Here is a 20,606-nt window from a genome sequence, read left to right as displayed (position 1 = left end):
GTCAGTTAAGGTGTAAAAATAATTGGGTGAATAATTATATTTTAGATCTCATATAGATGTTTAAAATCATCATATTCGTTGAACCGATAGTAAAAATTAATTGAAATAGTATAATAATTTTTTTCTATATTCATGAAAATGTGTTTATCCATAAGAGCATAGATCAATATGTTTGTGTGTCTGCAAGGCAGACCCCCCTGTTATCTTTGGTTTCTGGATGTGGCCTTTAGTTTCTGGATGACGCCTGCTATCAGGAAGAGACATCTTAAGCTTCACTGCGCCCATGGGAAGTCTCAGAATAACATTACGATAGAACCAATAAAAAGATAAGACTGATAATAAGATAGGATTAGATAGAACCAACGACCCTTGGCTCTACTTTGGGGCAAGGAACTAATGCAGTGGCAGAAATCACAGGATGCAGAGAATCGATGTCCTTCTGGGAGGAAGAACCATGTGCTGCTCTTACAGAGTGAACTTCACATCTGCCTGTGCACGATGCTTGACCTGCAGACTCAGATGGACCTTGTGAAGATCCTCCACAGACAGTTATTGTGACCCTGTCTATTATGGTATAATTCAACTTAGAGAATCAACTGTAACAGTCAGTGACACCATTATGAGGGAGATGTACAACAGAACATTCTGTGAGCAGCTGGGTTTTGGAGTATTTGTCATCTTATTTTTCATGTACAACAGAACATTCTGTGAGCAGCTGGGTTTTGGAGTATTTGTCACCTTATTTTTCATGTACAACAGAACATTCTGAGAGCAGCTGGGTTTTGGAGTATTTGTCACCTTATTTTTCATGTACAACAGAACATTCTGTGAGCAGCTGGGTTTTGGAGTATTTGTCACCTTATTTTTCATGTACAACAGAACATTCTGTGAGCAGCTGGGTTTTGGAGTATTTGTCACCTTATTTTTCATGTACCACAGAACATTCTGTGAGCAGCTGGGTTTTGGAGTATTTGTCACCTTATTTTTCATGTACCACAGAACATTCTGAGAGCAGCTGGGTTTTGGAGTATTTGTCACCTTATTTTTCATGTACCACAGAAAATTCTGAGAGCAGCTGGGTTTTTGAGTATTTGTCACCTTATTTTTCATGTATTACAGAATATTTCTTGTCACACCAGTTTTGTGTACCATTGTAAACACTTCATCCTGCTCTGCAAAAATTATAGTAATTTTAAACCTCCTCATATGTAGAATAAATTGTTGCCTCTCCTGTTCCTGTTCTCTTGATGACCAATGAAGTTCCAAAGTCTGTACTGTGGTCTCTGCTCCCTGTAGAGTAACTGATCCATCTCTTTTCCACATCTGCTGATTCAGACGAGGGCCACGCTGATCCTAAAGACTATTCCTGGAAGCACAGGGTGGGGGCAACTTCAACATGGTGCCAAGTGTATCGCAAATTACACACTCACACAAACAAGCCCAGAATACAGGCACTTCATACAAGCCAATCCACCTAACTGCATATTTTTAGACTGCAGCAGGAAATACAGGGAACAAACCAGTCACAGAGAGCTTGGGGTTGAAATCGAACCCAGAGCCCTGGAGATGTGAGGTCATGGTGAGCCAATGAGTCAGTGTACCACCACCTGTAGATTCAGGTACTTTACTGAAGCTTTTCATTGCAGCATGTATCTCAATTTTCATTTAATACCCCATAGTTCCAAAGCAATTTACACACCATATGATTTTAAGCTTCATCTCTTTAATGCATTTCTAATATTAAAACAGACAAAACGGCATGTTGAATAAATGAGTGAATCTATATTAATGACACAAATAAAACAATAAAAATGAAAACAATTCATATATTGTTGCAGTTTAAAGATGTACCTATACAGGAAATGTAGTACCTATGTCTGATAAGAAAGAAAGAAAGAAAGCAAGAAAGAAAGAAAGAAAGAAAAAGAAAAACTGGATATAGTGCACTGCTGTAAAGAGGCCATCATCCTCCGGTCTCTGTTTGTAAGGGGCCATTACCAGCAGGGGGCGACAAAGCAATACAAAGCCCCATCTTGCAAGCACATTTCAGTCGTGCGCTTCACAGGCATGAAAGGCACAATGGGGGGCGCTGTGCAGTGCTTCGTTCTTCCATACAGTTAATGTGAAATGGAGAGGACTACAAGTGAGATGCTGTTACTCATCAATGTACTGCATTTCCCTTTTAGCATCAGACCTGGACTGGCTGCTGAATGTGTTCCCGTCTGGGCCGCGGTGTCTGGGGCTGGTTCCCCAGGTGCCTGTACAACACGAACACAGAGTAACATCTGTAACACCTGCAAACATCCATGTCTGCATTTTAAAATGCTTAATCATTTAAAATACCCTGCGAAGATAAGCATCTTCACCTTTAAACTAGCCATTCCATATGCATAATAGGATTTGTCTGTATGATATCTGAAGGAAGAGTGACAAAAAAACAAGCAAGAACAAGAAGCATGAGTCGCACAGTCAGAGCTGGGGGGGCTTACCAGGGGCTATGGGAGCCTCCCTGTCACACTTCAGTGTGCTTTTAGCAAAGCAGTCCGCCATCCAGGACAGCACATCAGAGCAGTATTTCACCTGGAAGGGAGAGGGTTGTTTCTACCTTTGCTCAGAATTACCACACAACCGATGTGGGTCAAAGCGCTGGCAGCAAGTACTCATCTCACTACCTGAGAAGCTTACATCTAACAGCTCACACATCATTATGTTTTTTGTGTCTAATTTTTGTACCTCAGCTTCCACAGAGGACAGGCGCTTTTCCTGTTCCTTGTACCCTCCAACAATCTTCAATAGGGCTTGCATCCTGTATTTAATATAAGTATTTCTAATAAATAAGTTATGTAGGAAAGGGACTCAAAAAAGTATACTAAAATAACATAAAAAAACACCTGTATTATGAATATCAATGTTGTAGTAACAATGCTTTAAGCCCCTAATATATCACTTTAATCTTTGCTAAAATAATACGGCAAAACTCAAAGTTATTGGATTTTAAGTTGCCTTATATACACTCACTGGCCACTTTAAGTACACCTGTTCAACTACTCATTGAAGCAAATATCTAATCAGCCAATCATATATCAGCAGCACAATGTATAAAATCACACAAATACAGGTGAGGAGCTTCAGTTAATGTCACATCAAACACCAGAATAGGGCAGAAAGGTGATTTAAGTGACTTTGACCATGGCATGAGTATTGGGGCCAGACAGGCCCGTATGAGCATTTCAGAAACTGCTGATCTGCTGAGATTATCTCTAGGGTTTACAGAGAATGGGCTGAAAAAATTAAAAACATTCCGTGAGCGCGGTTTTCTGGGTGAAAATGCCTTGCTGATGGTAGAGTTCAGAGGAGAATGGCCAGTTCAATCTGATAGAAAGGCAACAGTAACTCAAATAACCACTCGGTACAAACAAGGTATGCAGAACACAATTTCTCACACTTCGAACCTTGAAGCAGATGGACTACAGCAGCAGAAGATCCTACCGGGTGCCACTCCTGCCAGTTAAAAGCAAGAAATTGTGGCTACCATGGACACAGGCTCACCAAATTGAGACACAGGAAGATTGGAAAAACGCTGACTGGTCAGCTGAGACTCGATTTTTGCTGCATCTTTTGGATGGTAGGGAATTTGGCGACAAGCCTGGTTTGGATGAGAAAACCCAGAAAGGAGGAGACTGCAGATTGGTGCCATTAGATGTACCTTGGTTCTTGGAGAGGGAATGAATGGCGACCATGAAAGGATGCTTTCACACCAAAGTTCAGGAACCTAGTTCCTGGTTCAGAGCCCCATGGGCCGTCTCGACTGGGAACTAGCTCCTGGCCACTTCTGTGTGTCGTTGTCCCACCGCACAACCGGAATGGGGACTTTAAGTTAAATAAGCATGGGAGAGGCATAGCTCATAGGATAAATTCCACGTGTAATTTCATACGAAAGTACACCGCCACCCCAAAGCAATGGAGCATGAACAAGTTGTTTTATAAGTTACTGGGGGAATTGATCGTGATCAAAATGGAATACAGCCTTTAATTGATATTTAATTTATGCAAACTGTGACGTCTATAATTCATTATTAAATCTGGCCAGCAGATCGGTCATTAGTTTTCCACAGAATAAAAAACGATGTAGCATTATTCAGCTAATAAGCACTGACAAGTTTCACCGTCGGCACCAGTAATATTAACCAAAAGTATATTGATTTTCGATCAAATTTTCTCATTCATAAATATGGAGATGCAAGCAAAAACGGTATTTCTTAATGCATTTAATGTAATATGCTGGACATCAACAGACATATAGCTGTCTGTGCTTTTGTCAGCTTCCATCCTGTGTAAGGGGAGGAATTCTCCGCTAGATATACAGTATGTAGACATAACCAAAGTAGAGCTCTGGCAGGGACTTTGTTGTATTTAGCAACTGAAATACTGTGGCAGGTGCTGTATAGGGATTTCAAATGCCCAAAACATGCAGCTTGATCTCATATACATATGCTTTTAATCTTTTGATAGGTGATATAAATATTTGTTACTTAGCAACAGCTGGAAAATTAACCAACCTGTGCTGCAGGTATATGGAGTCTCAATTGTTAGCCGCTTTGTTGGAAAGGTCTGAAAACTATGAATTTAAATGCCACACCTGGGTATTGTTGATGACCAAGTCCATCCCTTAATGACCACAGTGTACCCAGCTTCTAATGGCTACTTCCAGCAGGATAATGCGCCATATCACGAAGCTCATTTCTCAGACTGGTTTCTCAAACATAACAATGAGTTCGATGTACTGAAACAGCCTCCTCAGTCACCTGATCTCAATCCAGTAGTGCTCCTATGGGATGTGATGGAACGGGAGATTCACACCATGAAGGTGCAGCTGACAAATCTGCAGCAACTGTGTGAAGCATCATGACAGCATGGACCAAAGTATCTGAGGAATGTTTGAAGCACCTTGCTAAATCTATACCACAAAGAATTTTGGCAGTTCTGAAGGCAAAAGGGGGTCCAACCCAGTACTGGATAGGTGTACCTAAGTGAGTGGCCAGTAAGTGTATCTAAGATTACATCCTGTGGTTGAAGCACTGGTTATGTTCTGTGCCACAATCCAGGCCTTGACCCTAGAGTAGAATGTTCCTTCCTGGAAGGACTGACTTTGAAGAGGTGTTCTTGAGTCTCTCTTCACTGCTGTCCCGCTCTTGACTTTCCAGATTTGCAAGGTAGTTCTCTTTTTGTACACTCTCCCAGATCATCAGCTTCTGGTCCAATCCAGGTGATAGCTCTCTTTCTGATTGGACAAAACCAAGGACACATTCTAGCACATAATTTTTAGAGTGTGAGTCTGTTCTGTATGCTTTTCATGCATGCTTCCAAATGGAGACAGTAATGTTAGATTGGGCTTTACTAACCAAGAGGTTCCTGTTTTGACTCAGTCTTCTTCACAAGGCTAAGCAGTAGCTGGGAACAGTGGCTGATGATGATGAAGGGCGGGGCCAGAGCTGGTCTGCTGTGGTACTCCACGATCAAGTTGTAACGTTGAAACTTCCAGAAAATGTCAGTATTTCCTTGAACTACCTGGAAGGTATAACTGCAAGAGGGGCAAGATGAGTGAGCTACTGGAAAGATCAAAGAACTGAGACAGTTTTTACCCTTTTATGGGACAATTAACGCTGGGGCTCTCAGATGAGAAACATAGCATTAGTTTTACATGAATGGAAAGGGTTAGGCTTAGGGTTAGGCTTAGGGTTAGGATTAGGGTTAGTGTGAGGCGATTATGGGATGGGGGTGAGGTGATACTTGTCACCTCTTGATGACGATGCTCCAAACTCTGATACTGACCTAAACATGGCAATAAGCAAGTTCATCAGGAGCACATTGGTGACCAGCAGGAAGATGACCAGCAGAAGAATGACAAGCCAGTTGGCGTAGATGTTAGGACATGGTGGGAGCTTGCCCATAATGATCTCCTCCTGGTCAGTCGTGCAGTTTGTCTCAGGCATCCTTGCCGCTGATGAACATAAGCACGGCACAATAAGAAAATCAAATAAAACTTGTATATAGAGCTAAACCATAAGCAGCATTCAATTCAATTTATTTTTATATAGCGCCTTTCACAAGAGAGCTGCCCCAAGGTGCTTTACATGAGTGTGTTGTGATACATTCCTACATCATATACACAGAGAAATTAAAAACAGGGAAAAGGGAAGACAAAGAAAGAAAGACCCCCAGCATGCTAACATTATAGAAAAAGAATGAGTGGGCCTGCTTGCTAACAGCAAAGTGTAAACTGTGAACAAAGCCCATCAAAGTCCATCAATGAGTCAGTTCTCCACACTGCCCCGTGTGGCAGACTGAAGACTGCACCCACCATGTTATGGTACTGGAATATTGTAATGTGCTGTTTATATTCACTGGACCTCCTGCTCTCACCATCAATCTCCTCTAGTGGGATCTGTCCGAAGATATGCAGGTAGGGCCGATACAGCGCCCTACGGAAGACCCAGTCTAGTCGGGGGTCGTTGGGGTGCAGCAGTGCTTGGGTGGCTACGCCATAAGCGATTAGCCAGACGCTCAGGAAGAACAGGAAGAAGAAGACATCCTTCATCTTTGGGGATGAGTGGCGTGACGAGACAAATAAACCATAGATGAGTCCATATCACTTTGTGTCCCTTATGTGTTTTAGAATAAATGTCCTCCCATTAATATTTATGCTAAATGTCTTAAAATGGTCATTTGTTTCCATCACCATTCTCTCCACAATAATGATCTTGGGCCCCAGCTGCTTGTGGATGGCAAAGATATGTATGAGTCGGAGAGTGAAGACCATGAAGTCCAGGGCCAGCACTGTCCGCCCCGCCTCGTACACACTCTCCACCATTCTGCAAAGGCAGATAATTGGACATGGACTTTGGCAGAGTTATTACTCTCTACAAAGACGCTATTTTGAGTGTTACTATATCAACACATCAGTATAAACAGTCTTCATTTTATGAGAGCACTGGAAAATGTCTTGGTGGAGATACAGAGAAGTGGACAGTACCTGCAGGATACACCCACCACAAAGAGGGAGATGGCCACCATATCACATTTGTTCCAATTGTCCTCCACATAGAGTTTGAATTTTTTAAGGATGTTGGTGTCCTCATCAGTGAAGAAGCTCTGAAATGGCACATGATGGCATTGGCTGAATGCAAAGCAGGGCGCTTTGCATTCTGTTGACCTACATAACAAAAGGCCCCAGACCTACCTGCCGCAACTCCTCCAGCACCAGGGTAAAGACCCAGAAGTACAGGACAATTTCTGCCATGGAGGGGCCATACGGGGGTGGGGGGTGGAAGTTAAGGAGGAGGACGTAGGTGAAGAGGATGAGGAAGGCAAAGTACATGATGACGTTGCCCAAGAAGACGGTTACGGGGGCACTCCAGAAGCGCCGCCAGCGGCGGAGTAGGAACTGGGTCCAGACCGCACTGGTGCTCAGCGGTGCTAATGGGTCGGCCGCACCGGACTCCCTGTAACGAGCAGCTTAAGGTCAGAGTGTGAATCAGCTTACACATATGACCAGGGTGCTTGATAGCCTGGCGGGGGCACAAACATGTGATCGTCTTCTGTCAGTAGGAGGGCCTTCTCAGTCTCGAGACTGTCCAGCTCTGCAAACTGCTCTCCCTTGTGGCTGCTGTCCAGCTCCTCCTCACTTAGATGAGCACAAACAAACACACGGAGGTAGTTATTTTTAAGGTTTGGCATGTTGTCACCTACATGCCCCTCTCAGCTGCAGCTTGTACCTGAATTTAATGAGGTTCGTCCAGATAAGAGGGTGGAAGAAGAAAGACAGGACCAGCTTGGAAATGGCAGTGTCAGTGGCCATGGCACCCCACCAGATCTTCGTCAACATAGCCTGTGATATGCAGAAAGTATGAAGGTAGCGCCTGAGCTACCATGGCAGCTGATAGTCTCAGATGTCCATGTCTATGCTTGATAGAATGATGGTTTTAATGCTGTATGCTTCTCTAAGACAGACACCGTTCCTCTTTCCCTGCCAGTTTGCCAGTTACTCCAGTAGCTCCAGTAGCTCCACAGTATATGACCAGTAATAGGGGGGTGAAGACCAGCACAAGTCTGTTTCTTTTCACTGTACAGCCTGGAGGTTTTACTCAACAAAATCTTTAATTCCTTAGTTCACCTCACCTCAGTAAGGTGGTGGCAGTTCAGGTGGGATAAAGGTGTAATGATGAAAGACAATAAAATATGTAATATTGAAAGGTGTTCTAGGCCATTCTAACCTGGACGCCATCATGGGCAAAGAAGCACTTAGCGTCTGCCTCGGTGGCCAGATGTAGAATCGTAGATTTGCTCCAAGAATGCGTCTTCCTCACTAGGAGTGCGTATGCCCGGTCCTCACTGTTGGAGTAGCACTCGCTGAATAGGTCTGCAAAACAAAAACAGACCATGTTTTTCTTTTCTTTTTTTTTTTAGAAAGCTAGCATCCATCAAGAACACATGTGAAGACTAAAATGTGAATCTCTTAGACCCTGCATATGAGGATAACCACAAGAAAGCAGCAGGCCAGCAGGGAAGCCAGACTAACTTCAGGAAATGGGCCACCTAAGACCCTGTCGATTTTCAAGGAGTTCTGTGTATGTGATGTGGCAGAAGGGTTTAATGATTGTCCACATGTAGGCCAGGCTCACAAACGTTTCATGATGTTAATCAAAAGCTGATTTCTGGTCTAATGCACAATTAATGCAATATTACTATGTCTGATGAAGTGGGACACTTCAAGTAAACAGAATGGTTGCATTCAGTGAGGTGGCTGTCATTCCTTCATGCCGCGCTCTCCCTTACCGAGTGCATGCTACTCTTACTTGGCTTCCTTCATGCCACGCTCTCCCTTACCAAGTGCATACTGCTCGTACTTGGCTTCATTCATGCCACGCTCTCCCTTACCGAGTGCATGCTACTCTTACTTGGCTTCCTTCATGCCACGCTCTCCCTTACCAAGTGCATACTGCTCGTACTTGGCTTCCTTCATGCCACGCTCTCCCTTACTTAGTGCATGCTACTCTTACTTGGCTTCCTTCATGCCACGCTCTCCCTTACCGAGTGCATGCTACTCTTACTTGACTTCCTTCATGCCACGCTCTCCCTTACCGAGTGCATGCTACTCTTACTTGGCTTCATTCATGCCACGCTCTCCCTTACCAAGTGCATACTGCTCGTACTTGGCTTCCTTCATGCCACGCTCTCCCTTACTTAGTGCATGCTACTCTTACTTGGCTTCCTTCATGCCACGCTCTCCCTTACCGAGTGCATGCTACTCTTACTTGGCTTCCTTCATGCCACGCTCTCCCTTACCGAGTGCATGCTACTCTTACTTGGCTTCCTTCATGCCACGCTCTCCCTTACCGAGTGCATGCTACTCTTACTTGGCTTCCTTCATGCCACGCTCTCCCTTACCGAGTGCATGCTACTCTTACTTGGCTTCCTTCATGCCACGCTCTCCCTTACCGAGTGCATGCTACTCTTACTTGGCTTCCTTCATGCCACGCTCTCCCTTACCGAGTGCATGCTACTCTTACTTGGCTTCCTTCATGCCGCGCTCTCCCTTACCGAGTGCATGCTACTCTTACTTGGCTTCCTTCATGCCGCGCTCTCCCTTACCGAGTGCATGCTACTCTTACTTGGCTTCCTTCATGCCACGCTCTCCCTTACCGAGTGCATGCTACTCTTACTTGGCTTCCTTCATGCCACGCTCTCCCTTACCGAGTGCATGCTACTCTTACTTGGCTTCCTTCATGCCGCGCTCTCCCTTACCGAGTGCATGCTACTCTTACTTGGCTTCCTTCATGCCACGCTCTCCCTAACCGAGTGCATGCTACTCTTACTTGGCTTCCTTCATGCCACACTCTCCCTTACCGAGTGCATGCTACTCTTACTTGGCTTCCTTCATGCCGCGCTCTCCCTTACCGAGTGCATACTGCTCGTACTTGGCTTCCTTCATGCCGCGCTCTCCCTTACCGAGTGCATGCTACTCTTACTTGGCTTCCTTCATGCCGCACTCTCCCTTACCGAGTGCATGCTACTCTTACTTGGCTTCATTCATGCCACGCTCTCCCTTACCGAGTGCATGCTACTCTTACTTGGCTTCCTTCATGCCGCGCTCTCCCTTACCGAGTGCATACTGCTCGTACTTGGCTTCCTTCATGCTGCGTGCTGACTCAGCTTCTGACTCAAGGTGGGTCATTTCCTTCAAGATCTTACAGCCAGCCAATGCTGCTGCAACTGCTTCTGGGCCCTTGGAAACAAAACGTCCAGCTTGTGGCAAAATATTTCACATCCGCTTATAGTTCAACATTGATGTCATCTTTAAAAAGACTATTGCAATTTCATGAATTCAGAAAAAGTCTTCCTCACTCTTCATATTCTCCTATTAGCATGTTTTAAAATATGAATCATATTACCAAATGTTGAATGTCCTGATTTTGCTGAGTTCGATGTCTCCCTCGGTCAACAAATGAGGGGCTTGCATTTCACTTCTTTAATCAGTCTTCATTGCATGACATCACCACATTAAAATTAAAAGCACTGTTTTCTGTTAAGCTGTAAGGTGCATGTATTTATAAAGTACCTGTTTTATTGTGTTTGCCTTTTATTAAGGGACATGTCATAGATAAACACAGACAAAACATAGGAGCATGCTTACCTGCAAAGGCTGTACAGAGCCATGTGAGGGTGCGTATTTATTTCATGATGATGATCGTAATAATAATAATAACAATATTAATAAGGACTGAACCAAGAACATTCCAATCACAGGCACAGGGGCGGAGCCTGCTGAGCCACACACTGCCTCCAGCTCAGTGGCTGGAAGTCTTGCGTTTGAAAATGATAAAAAAAGGATCAATGTGGTGATGTCATATGATGAAGATTGTGATTATTAAAGAAGTGAAACTGAAGGCCCTCCCTTGATGAACCGAGGACGCATCAAACTTGGCATAATCAGGATGTCCACCAAATGTCCACATCATGTACTACAATCCGGTAGGTTTCGCGCATATTACAGCTTTGGCAGCCTAAAATATGATAATGGTGCTGGATGAGCAGACACGGGCTCCGGCTCACCATGGCCCAGAAGTAGTAGGCCATCTGCTGCCGGTTCTGCAGCACAGCCCACAGGAACAGATCCCTCCAAGGATGCTCACAGTGCTTCTCCAGGTCAGGGAGGTTCTTAGGTCCATGAGAAAGCAAGCTCTTGCTCCCCTTTTCCTGGGACAAATCATTCATGAGTGTGCTTATTTGATATTAAACATATATACATTATTTGCAGCATTTGACCTGACCGTGGCCATGTACCAGATAAGCTCTTACAGTTTATTTCAAATACTGATCCATTTATCAATCTATGAATAATGAATCCTTTTACAAGATGATTGTACATCTCAATGTTTTCAGCAGATGATCTTTGAGTGGATGATTAACTGCTAACATCTACCACTAGTACATAGTGCTTTTTGACAGAAAGTTATTGTTGTAACCCAGACATCTATGATTCATGAATCCCTTCCTTAACTCGGCCTACTCACAGTGGGTAACTTTTGGTAGAAGCCCTTGCAGGAGTCATGGAGGAAATCCTTCAGCACCTTGGAGACCTCGTGCAGCGTGAACCGCGGTTGCCGCTCCCCTGGCTCACTGTGCGCTGGCCCAGGGGTGCGTGCTGTAGCCAGCAGGAGCTGCTTCTCTTGGTGCTTTTTCAGCAGAAAGTAGAGCAGACTCTTCTCTGATATCGAGCAGTACAGCTCCTGCAGCCGCCCATATGTGAGAAACTCCCCAAGGTTCACCCCATTGTCAACAAAGAGTTTCACAAAATCCGGCTTGTCATTAACTAGAGCATCCATCATAACTTCCTCCAGGTCACATGCCTGTTGGAATCAGAAACAGAATTAGACCTTATTGTCCAAGTATGCAACACATACAGAGAATCTGTTACCTTACTTGCAATGTTTAAACAGACATATAAAGGTTACAGATAAGAGTACCAGAAAAAAAATCATTCTTACCCTCCACTCCACATCACCATTGAAGATCTCACTCTTTGCAATGTCCACCCTATTCCAGGCAACTGCTAACTTCAGCTCATCTAAATAGTCCTGTGCCTCCTGGCTCTGAGCTTTGCAAGCTGACGTACGGTTGGGGAGTTTTGGGTAGAAATGTTGGAATGTTGACCAATTGTGATTGGTAGATAATTAAAATGACCATTCATAAATATTGTTGGTCAGTTTTGACCATGTAGATAAGATAAAATAAGATTAAAGCTAAAAGTTAAACTAATTTAAAGTACTAAAAAGAATATATTGTATAAATATACAATTTGCAAGTATATTTGTGTGGTTTGCATATAAATAGAATGTATATTGTTGTAAAACAATGTTAGGAACAATGCTACTCACCCTTAACTAATGCCTTAAGGATGACGGTGTCAAGATCAGAGCATTCCTGTTCCGGATCATGTACTGTCAACAAGTGTCCATGTTCTACAATCTTCTGAATCTAAATAAAAAGTAACAACAAAATGTCTGTGGAGCAATTTTGTTTATGCGATGGAGAGTGATGAGCTGAATCCCTTACCAGCCTGATCCAGGCCGACATGTCTGCGGTTTCCAAGCCTGTGTTGAAGGTGTCTAGCAGTAACTCCTCCACGGTCTCTGTGTCCCAGAATCCTTTGTTTATGAGTGTCACTAGGATGTCTGCCACGCCCCCCGAGCCTGCCAAGATCAGCCAGGGCGTTGAGTTCAGGATCCCCTTGTACATCCGCTATAGATGGACAGTACAATATGGTTTCAGAACACTCACGGGTTACACCAAAGCCACTTTTTGTTTTTGCGAATGAAAATACTCACCTGGAGGATCTTTGGTTCTCCATGCACCAGTAAGCACAACACTGGAATCTCAAAGCTTCCAGTCCCTAGCCAGAGACATATATAGATGCAAAATGTGCCACACATTGATAATAACAAGACAGGTATCCTTGAAACACACACTCATATTGAGACGTGCTCACCCCCATATCCAGTGCGCTGTTGGGAGATGTAAGTCAGCAGTTTGACCATCATCTCACTTGTACTGCCCGGTGTCTGCAAGTCTTCCTCCACCAGGACAAAATGGGAATGGTGACAGTCTAGGCAATACACTGTTCCATGAGGTAGGTCTTCTGTTGGGTATGCCGCTGGTTGGTCAGGCTATAGTTAAATAGTTCAGCATAAGTTCAAAGTTATAACCTATGTCATGAAAACTCTAGATTTGATAAGTCTAGATTTGTCTACTCATACAGACACATTAGTCCTATCAGGACAGTTTCACACAAGTCCATCCAAGGCTGATTCAAAAGGGTGCACATCAAATGCTGATCTCACCTTGCTGGAGAGCAACAGATCTCTGTTATGGATCATGGTCCAGGGGGCGATGCCAATGGCCACCACCTGGACCTTTGAGGAGGTACTGGCGAGGGAGTGGTCTCGCACTGCCTGTCCTAAATGCTTGGTGATGCCAAATCTCAGGCCATTGGTGAGGATCCAAGCACCTTAGGGAGCCAAATATTCAGAAGCTACCTTCAAATCATCCCTCCACACTTATCAAGAATGAGGATGATGGGAGACATTTTTACTGGTTTAACTGTTGGTGTTTCCTCTTGTTATAAAGACAAATTTATGACAAGCAATTGAAAGAAGGTGAAAGACAAGGAATATTACAAAAAGGCAGATCAAAGGAAGGGAGTTTAAGCAAAGTGTGTATGAGGAGGTCAGACAAAGCAAGCTGGTCTATGAGGAGGTCAGACAAAGCAAGCTGGTCTATGAGGAGGTCAGACACAGCAAGCTGGTCTATGAGGAGGTCAGACAAAGCAAGCTGGTCTATGAGGAGGTCAGATAAGCAAGCTGGTCTATGAGGAGGTCAGATAAGCAAGCTGGTCTATGAGGAGGTCAGGGAAAGCAAGCCGGAGGCGGCAGAGCGAATGGTCTGAGTGGTCTGCTCCCCAACCTGTGGTCTGGGTGGCTTTCACCAGCCCCTTCCTGACGGTGTCCCTCAACCAGGGCTTCATCTGTGCCAGTTCATCCCCTCCCACCAGGGACACCACGAGGTGGGGAGGGGCCAGCCCCCACTGCTCCGTGAGTAGCTGATAGATGAGAGCAGGGTCCGTGGAGCAGCGTACACGCACAAACTGTCCCAATGATAACAGTGTTAGGAGTGCAGAATGTTCTCCATATCACAGCCAAATTCACATCATTAGCAGAAACATGACAACCTTCTGATTGTGAGTGCGGTATTTATATCACTGAAAAATCTCATGACAGCAATCATAGACTCATGACTGAAATCAGCTATAGGGAGAGTACAGCCACATGGAGCCGGTCTGGTGATCACATGCCCATGGATTTTAGTCAAACCCAGCTGTCCTCAGCTATAGGGAGAGTACAGCCATATGGAGCCGGGCTGGTGATCACATGCCCATGGATTTTAGACAAACCCAGCTGTCCCCAGCTATAGGGAGAGTACAGCCATATGGAGCCGGGCTGGTGATCACATGCCCATGGATTTTAGACAAACCCAGCTGTCCCCAGCTATAGGGAGAGTACAGCCACATGGAGCCGATCTGGTGATCACATGCCCAAAGATTTTAGTCAAACCCAGCTGTCCCCAGCTATAGGGAGAGTACAGCCACATGGAGCCGGTCTGGTGATCAAATGACCACAGAATTTAAGTCAAACCCAAGAGCTGGTTGCTGACCCCTGTCCAAATTTACTTGGTTTACTTCATTTCAGCTCACGCAGTCCCTGAGGCGACTGGGGCCTTGTTAAGAATAAAGGTCATTGAATTCTCTGGCCTTTTGGGCCCTTACAGCATAGCTTTGAGGTCGTCTTTATGAGTATTTCATCCTACCCTTTGTTTTGTGTTTCTGTGTTGCCTTCTGACTTATGAGTTGCTGCAGTTCGTAACGTAGTACCTTCCCCCGCGTTTTATTGGAGCCTGTGAAGTCTATGTCTCCCACGTGTCCTGCGGCCAAGCGCACACTATCCTGCAGCTCGCCTTTCCTCTGGCTAAGTGCCATCTTCTCCATCCCTTCATGCAGCAGAGAGAAGCAGCGGCACCCCGGCACTGCTCTGTGGAGGCACGCGAGAAAATACACACAGACACAGACACAGACACAGACACACACACACACACACACACATAGACACACAGACAGACACACACACACACACACACACATACATAGACACACAGACACAGACAGACACAGACAGACACATAGATACACACACACACACACAGGTCTGAGTCAGGCAATGCAAATGTGAGACAATGGGATAGATCAGTGGTTTGAGGGGTGGGACCGGGACCCCCCCAGGAGGTCGACAAATACTTGGGAGGGGTTGCGAGATAATTTTCCAAATATGCTAAAGCACGTTTATTTTATTTTAATTTTATTGATTGCAATCCATTAGCAAGTTTTATCATTTAGCCCCCACCCAGTGAATTGTAATTGTTTCAATAGCTGACCAATGCTGTTTGGGAGATCTCCAGATGATAAGTTTGACAACCATTGGTATAAATAATACTGTTGAGACTGGCCTGAAGTCCCCGCTCACTCACTTTGGCCCCTGAGTCATCGTCTTCCCACATTTTCTGCATAAGTCTTGTTGCTGGACCAAACCCTGATGGCACAACACACACACACACACACACACACACACACACAAAAGCCACATTGTCAGGATCATTAAATTAACATTTACTACAAGCACCCATCAAATGAACAAGCTAAAGACAGTGATGTCCTGGTCACACATTCACCCTCAGGTCACATTCACCGCTTATGTAAAGCAGCGGAGAAGCCCTTGGCTTGTTTAAGCAGGCTGGCTCGTTTCAGTCCCCTTTTCCATACATGCAAAGGAGCTCACTTTTCACAAAGCCTTTCCAGGTGAGCTGGGGAATTTGTTTGCATCCCATTTTGCATGAGAGAGCAGATGACAGATTGAATGTGAAAACAATTAACCAAACAAGGAATGGATTGCACAATAAACCAAAAAACACCTGGATGATTACTAAAATCAGGACATAAGAAAATAACATAAAAACAAATGTGATACATTCTATCCATATTATTACACCTTGCGCACAAAAATAATGATAGTAATGAAAATAATAATAATAATAGTCTATGAAAGCAACATAACAAACAGTATATATACACCACCATCTGAATATATGTACATATATATTGTATACGTTATGACAATAACACAAAATAAATAATATTGGAGATGGCAATATTATGCTAAAGACCCTGACACAAAAAATACAGAAAGGGTGAAGCTTAAGGCTTCATTGACCAAAATGACTATAACAAAGGGGTTTATAGCCTTTTGGGATGTGAGCCAACAACCTTCATGTTTTGTCTGTGTACTTAAAAGCCACAATACTGGCTGCTGGTACTAGTGGACAATTATAAATGATAAATTTGTTTGACCTCATAGAGAATCAGGTAACGTCTAGAATGTGGTAGACAACCGTGATCCTGGGGTACCAGTTTCCGGCAGGTTTTCTATCCTACCTGATGAGTCACTCTCTGCCTGATATCAGTTGTGGTTCATCAGAGACCAGGTAGGATAGAAAACCTATTGGGTACCAGCACTCCAGGATCAGGGTTAAACAGGATGTATGTGTGAGGCCTCAAATGCAGCATGCTCAGTTTAAGAGTCAAGTTAAATCTGCGGTCACAGAAAAAAAGTCTGGGATAGGTTCACCTGTGTCCATGATTTGAAGATTGTGACCTCACCCAATGTTAAGGGTTCCGAGTGACACTCAGGGTATCATACACATGCATGTCACAAAACGTTTATGCATTAACACCAGATCATGAAAAATGTCTATTGTTCACTGTTTTCAAAAGCTTCATCGGCCAGTTTCCTAAATAACATTTAGTACCACCATAACTCAAGCAGCTTCATCGGCCAGTTTCATAAATAACATGGCCACTTTTAGTGCGACCATAACTAAAACAACACACTAATATGTCGCCTGCAATTTCCCTTCGCGTACATGTGTAGACACACCTCTCTCACTTAAAACACAATACGGAGTGCCATCATGGACTTTAAACAGATCCAAATACAGGAGCACTGATACAATGTAAATATAGCAAAACAATATCATAGCAGAGGTAGATAGAAATTTTCAGGATTAACTAATCATAAAAATGGTCATTTAAAATTTACACATTTGTGTACTAATTTTGAGGATGTTTAACTGTATAATACTGTGATAGCATAATATTGTGCTACTTTATTTGTATATTCCATATATTTCCACAGTTTTTCCAGGACAAGTCTTACATGCTAGAACAACACCACCATTAGCCTGAAGCTTTACCGGCCTTGATTTGAAAATAATAAAGAAAAAAGCACCTTCATGAAAATATCAGAAGACACTCGCAACGGTGGCCACTGTAGCGTGAGCTTCTTGTTACTGTACTACCTCCAATTGAACGCGAAAGTCTATAAACACCGAATGAAAACCCGAAAAGATGAGGTCTGTAAATGTGGTGCGGGGGGAGGACAGCACCTACCAGCGGGGAGCCCTTTGCCTCCTCGGGCATGTCCGTGTACCTCACTCCGCGACTCCCACGCTGCAAGTCCCACTCCGCTACTCCCACGCTGCTCTGCCTCAGCTGCTCCGCCTCAGCTGCTCTGCCCAAGCTGCTGACCTGTGGCTCTGCACGGCACGCTCTTATCTTACGCAGGAAATGTGGCACAGGTGACCTCAGCCAGAAGAGGCACAGGCTGACTCCGCACCCCTGTGATGTCATTCTCAGGGCAGCTGATGGGCCAGCAGCACTGCAAACATGGTCTCGCTTTGCCCAGGTGAGACGTCAACATGATATTTGCTTTGAAGTCTGTAAACTGTGTCTGTTTGTAACTTATGCACACTGACTAAGCATAGGTGTGACTTTCTTAGTTTTATTTATTTAAATATACAGAAACTTTATACAAATAGAATCAAACCTTTCTTTTCAAATACATGAGAATAAAAGATATACTACGATAATTTAGCATTAATTGGATTTGAATTTACTAGGCTGGACATGATACAGCAGTTGAGTGTTAAATGGTTTATTCACTGAAGCCTGCTACATGCAGTCATGCTGTTTGCTTGTTCTTCAGAGGGATGTGATCCATCCACAACTAGACATGGGACATGGAAAACTTGGCATGTAGGTGTTGCACCACAGACAAAGGGAATTTAGGACAGGAACAGGGCCACGAAACCCAATGTCAGCATGTCAGACTTACTGAGTACGTCCCATGCTTATAAGAGCACCATCCTTTCAGTGCGATTTGCATGACTCTTTGCAAACAAGTACTTGCTTGATGCTGCATTGTATTGACACTAAGACCACAAAAGGACATACAGTATAGCCTATTGTTGGTGTATTTGAATGGGCGTCTCTAGTGGGCTGACAGGAATAACCGCCTGTATTCATGGGGGTGCTCTTTTGTGTCTATGGCATGCATGCACTTATTGTGATATGCCTTTACAGTGAACTGCCAAGGGCGACAGATGTTGCTCAGGCAGAATGGAGGTACAAGCCATTGCTCATAAGTCTGAATTTGATACTGGTTCTGGACCCACACATAATACAACGATGTTCTCTCTGATAGAAGATCCACAGGTCCTGAAATTTAAAGTGAGAAGGTCAGTGTGAAGGATCAAGGCGATGGCGAGGCATGATGCAGGCAGAGAGGTGAATGACCCACTGGCGACTCACAGGACAGGGGTTTATTAAACAAAGACAGGAAACACTGGGAAACACTACAAAACAAAATCAGACCATGAGCGGTAAAAGTAAAACAAAGACTAATACAAATGGGTCAGGGCAACAAGAGGCAGGCAAGCAGGCAACAAATAACACAACAGATACACCAATGGCATACAGACCTTCAACAACATACAAACAATGAACCACTGGGGAACTGAACTTAAATACGAAAACTGAACTGGCTAATGAGACAGCGGGAGTGAGACATAGACTAACCAATCGGGGAGGGTGCAGGACAATGAGCAATCAGGAAAACACACAAGGGCAGGCACAAGAACAGGCAACAGGGGGAACTAATTAACTCAGGGACTGGGAGGGGAAAACTAAGACACTGACAGAAACAAGGAAACAGAATCTACACTTGGGGAATAACAGACAGGTAAAAAACACAAGCATGGGCACAGAGCATGAAACCAAAAGCAAATATAAACGGGGAGCAGGGGAAACACTACAGACTAGGATAACGGAGAATACAGGATGGCCAGTGATACCTGCTGGCCAAACGGGGATAAGACGCAAGACTGGGACAAAACAGGTGCTGACCCTGACATCCGGTTTCTCAATCCGGTCTGTGGGGACCCCTAGACTGTCCACGTGTTTGCTTCCTCCAAGCTCCCTGTCAGACAGTCCACATTTTTGCTGCCAGCTGGAGTGGAGCAATTATGTGGACTGTTGGGGGGGGGGGGGGGGTCCCCAAGGACCAGGGTGAGAAACACTGACTAAGCAGGCAGTGGTACTGGAGGTTTCAGGCATGGGGGGTGAACATGTGTTACCTGTTACCATGATGAGTCCAGGATTTGAGCTGGGATATATGAAAACAAAAATCAAAGGTGATTTTTTTAGGTTAGGTTTTGTTTTTATTTACAAATAAACAGGACCATGCAAGGGCTGTGTGATGTGTGTACAATAAGGGACTGAACATTAAATATGCTGTGTTTCTATCACAGCAGAGTGAACTGAAAGGCAATCCATTGAGCGCACTGTGTAATGTTTCGATTAAGTCTGTGACATTAAACAATACTGTAAGGAAAAGCAGTAAAGATGCCCCAATGTTCTTGGTTGATCATTTGAATGGAGAAGTGTTAGCTATTAATGATCATGGGGGAATGATCAAAGGGGGAAGTCAGGGAGAGAATGGGGGTTCTGGTCGGCACCACTAGGGTGATAAGGAAGATAACTAAATTACAATGATCATAAAAGTCTCCACCCTGTCCTGCCCCATCCCTGCCCCAGGCTCCTCACAGGCCAGGGGGGTCACTCTTTATATGCAAATTCACTCACAACACCTACACACAGCACCTTTTTGGGGAGGGTCTTTTGGGGTATAAAGGGGGGTGAAGAACTGCCCTTAATTTGTATTTGAGCTGCCTTTCAGTACCCGGTGTATGTCTACGCTGTATTACATTATATTATTTTTACTGTTCAATAAACCACCATTTTGCTGAAACTGCGGAGACTCTGCAAGTGGATTCCTTACATCTTATTGGCGAGCCAGCCAGGAGAAGGGGCTAACAACTGGAAGAATCATCTGGGAACCTTTTTTTTGGCTGATATTTTCCTCAAGAAGAGAGAAGATTTCTTGACCTAAGAGAGAAGACTGACAAGAAAGCTTCATTCCAGACGTGCCACCTTCTTCTGCGAACCGAAGGACCCAGAAAGAATCACGCTTGTGAGTATAACTGGTTTGCGATATCAGACGTCCGCTGAGACGAACAGTAAAGTAATATAGGAAATAGGGAGTAAT

General features: G+C 44.3%; 1 protein-coding gene across 5 annotated transcripts in view; it reads right to left on the bottom strand.

The window, feature by feature from the left end:
- Window positions 1-926: 926 nt before the first annotated feature.
- trpm5 (transient receptor potential cation channel, subfamily M, member 5) overlaps window positions 927-20,606 on the bottom strand; it is a 91,924-nt gene continuing 72,244 nt past the window's right edge. For 2 of the 5 annotated variants that reach the window (XM_072718034.1, XM_072718035.1), the window contains 27 exons: window positions 19,636-19,664; window positions 17,612-18,718; window positions 15,637-15,698; window positions 14,987-15,143; window positions 14,023-14,203; window positions 13,401-13,567; window positions 13,049-13,226; window positions 12,888-12,952; window positions 12,616-12,801; window positions 12,438-12,537; window positions 12,048-12,166; window positions 11,574-11,909; window positions 11,113-11,256; window positions 10,162-10,285; window positions 8,274-8,419; window positions 7,776-7,888; window positions 7,586-7,684; window positions 7,241-7,502; window positions 7,034-7,152; window positions 6,740-6,872; window positions 6,424-6,598; window positions 5,833-6,001; window positions 5,403-5,581; window positions 5,149-5,281; window positions 2,734-2,806; window positions 2,490-2,580; window positions 1,706-2,258 (listed from right to left, as the gene is read on the bottom strand). In XM_072718034.1, the coding sequence (XP_072574135.1) occupies window positions 2,155-2,258; window positions 2,490-2,580; window positions 2,734-2,806; window positions 5,149-5,281; window positions 5,403-5,581; window positions 5,833-6,001; window positions 6,424-6,598; window positions 6,740-6,872; window positions 7,034-7,152; window positions 7,241-7,502; window positions 7,586-7,684; window positions 7,776-7,888; window positions 8,274-8,419; window positions 10,162-10,285; window positions 11,113-11,256; window positions 11,574-11,909; window positions 12,048-12,166; window positions 12,438-12,537; window positions 12,616-12,801; window positions 12,888-12,952; window positions 13,049-13,226; window positions 13,401-13,567; window positions 14,023-14,203; window positions 14,987-15,143; window positions 15,637-15,698; window positions 17,612-17,851 (3,855 nt within the window). In that variant the 5' untranslated portion in view covers window positions 17,852-18,718; window positions 19,636-19,664 and the 3' untranslated portion in view covers window positions 1,706-2,154. Of the gene's footprint in view, window positions 1,367-1,705; window positions 2,259-2,489; window positions 2,581-2,733; window positions 2,807-5,148; window positions 5,282-5,402; window positions 5,582-5,832; window positions 6,002-6,423; window positions 6,599-6,739; window positions 6,873-7,033; window positions 7,153-7,240; window positions 7,503-7,585; window positions 7,685-7,775; window positions 7,889-8,273; window positions 8,420-10,161; window positions 10,286-11,112; window positions 11,257-11,573; window positions 11,910-12,047; window positions 12,167-12,437; window positions 12,538-12,615; window positions 12,802-12,887; window positions 12,953-13,048; window positions 13,227-13,400; window positions 13,568-14,022; window positions 14,204-14,986; window positions 15,144-15,636; window positions 15,699-17,611; window positions 18,719-19,024; window positions 19,665-20,606 lie in introns of those variants that run through there. The other 3 variants (XR_011993778.1, XR_011993779.1, XM_072718036.1) reach the window with 2 other exon arrangements.

The sequence above is a fragment of the Paramormyrops kingsleyae genome, chromosome 11, assembly GCF_048594095.1.
Source record: "Paramormyrops kingsleyae isolate MSU_618 chromosome 11, PKINGS_0.4, whole genome shotgun sequence".
Taxonomy (NCBI): Eukaryota; Metazoa; Chordata; class Actinopteri; order Osteoglossiformes; family Mormyridae; genus Paramormyrops; species Paramormyrops kingsleyae.
The sequence above is the reverse complement of the archived record's forward strand: the minus strand, read 5'-3'. Positions and strand labels throughout refer to the sequence as shown.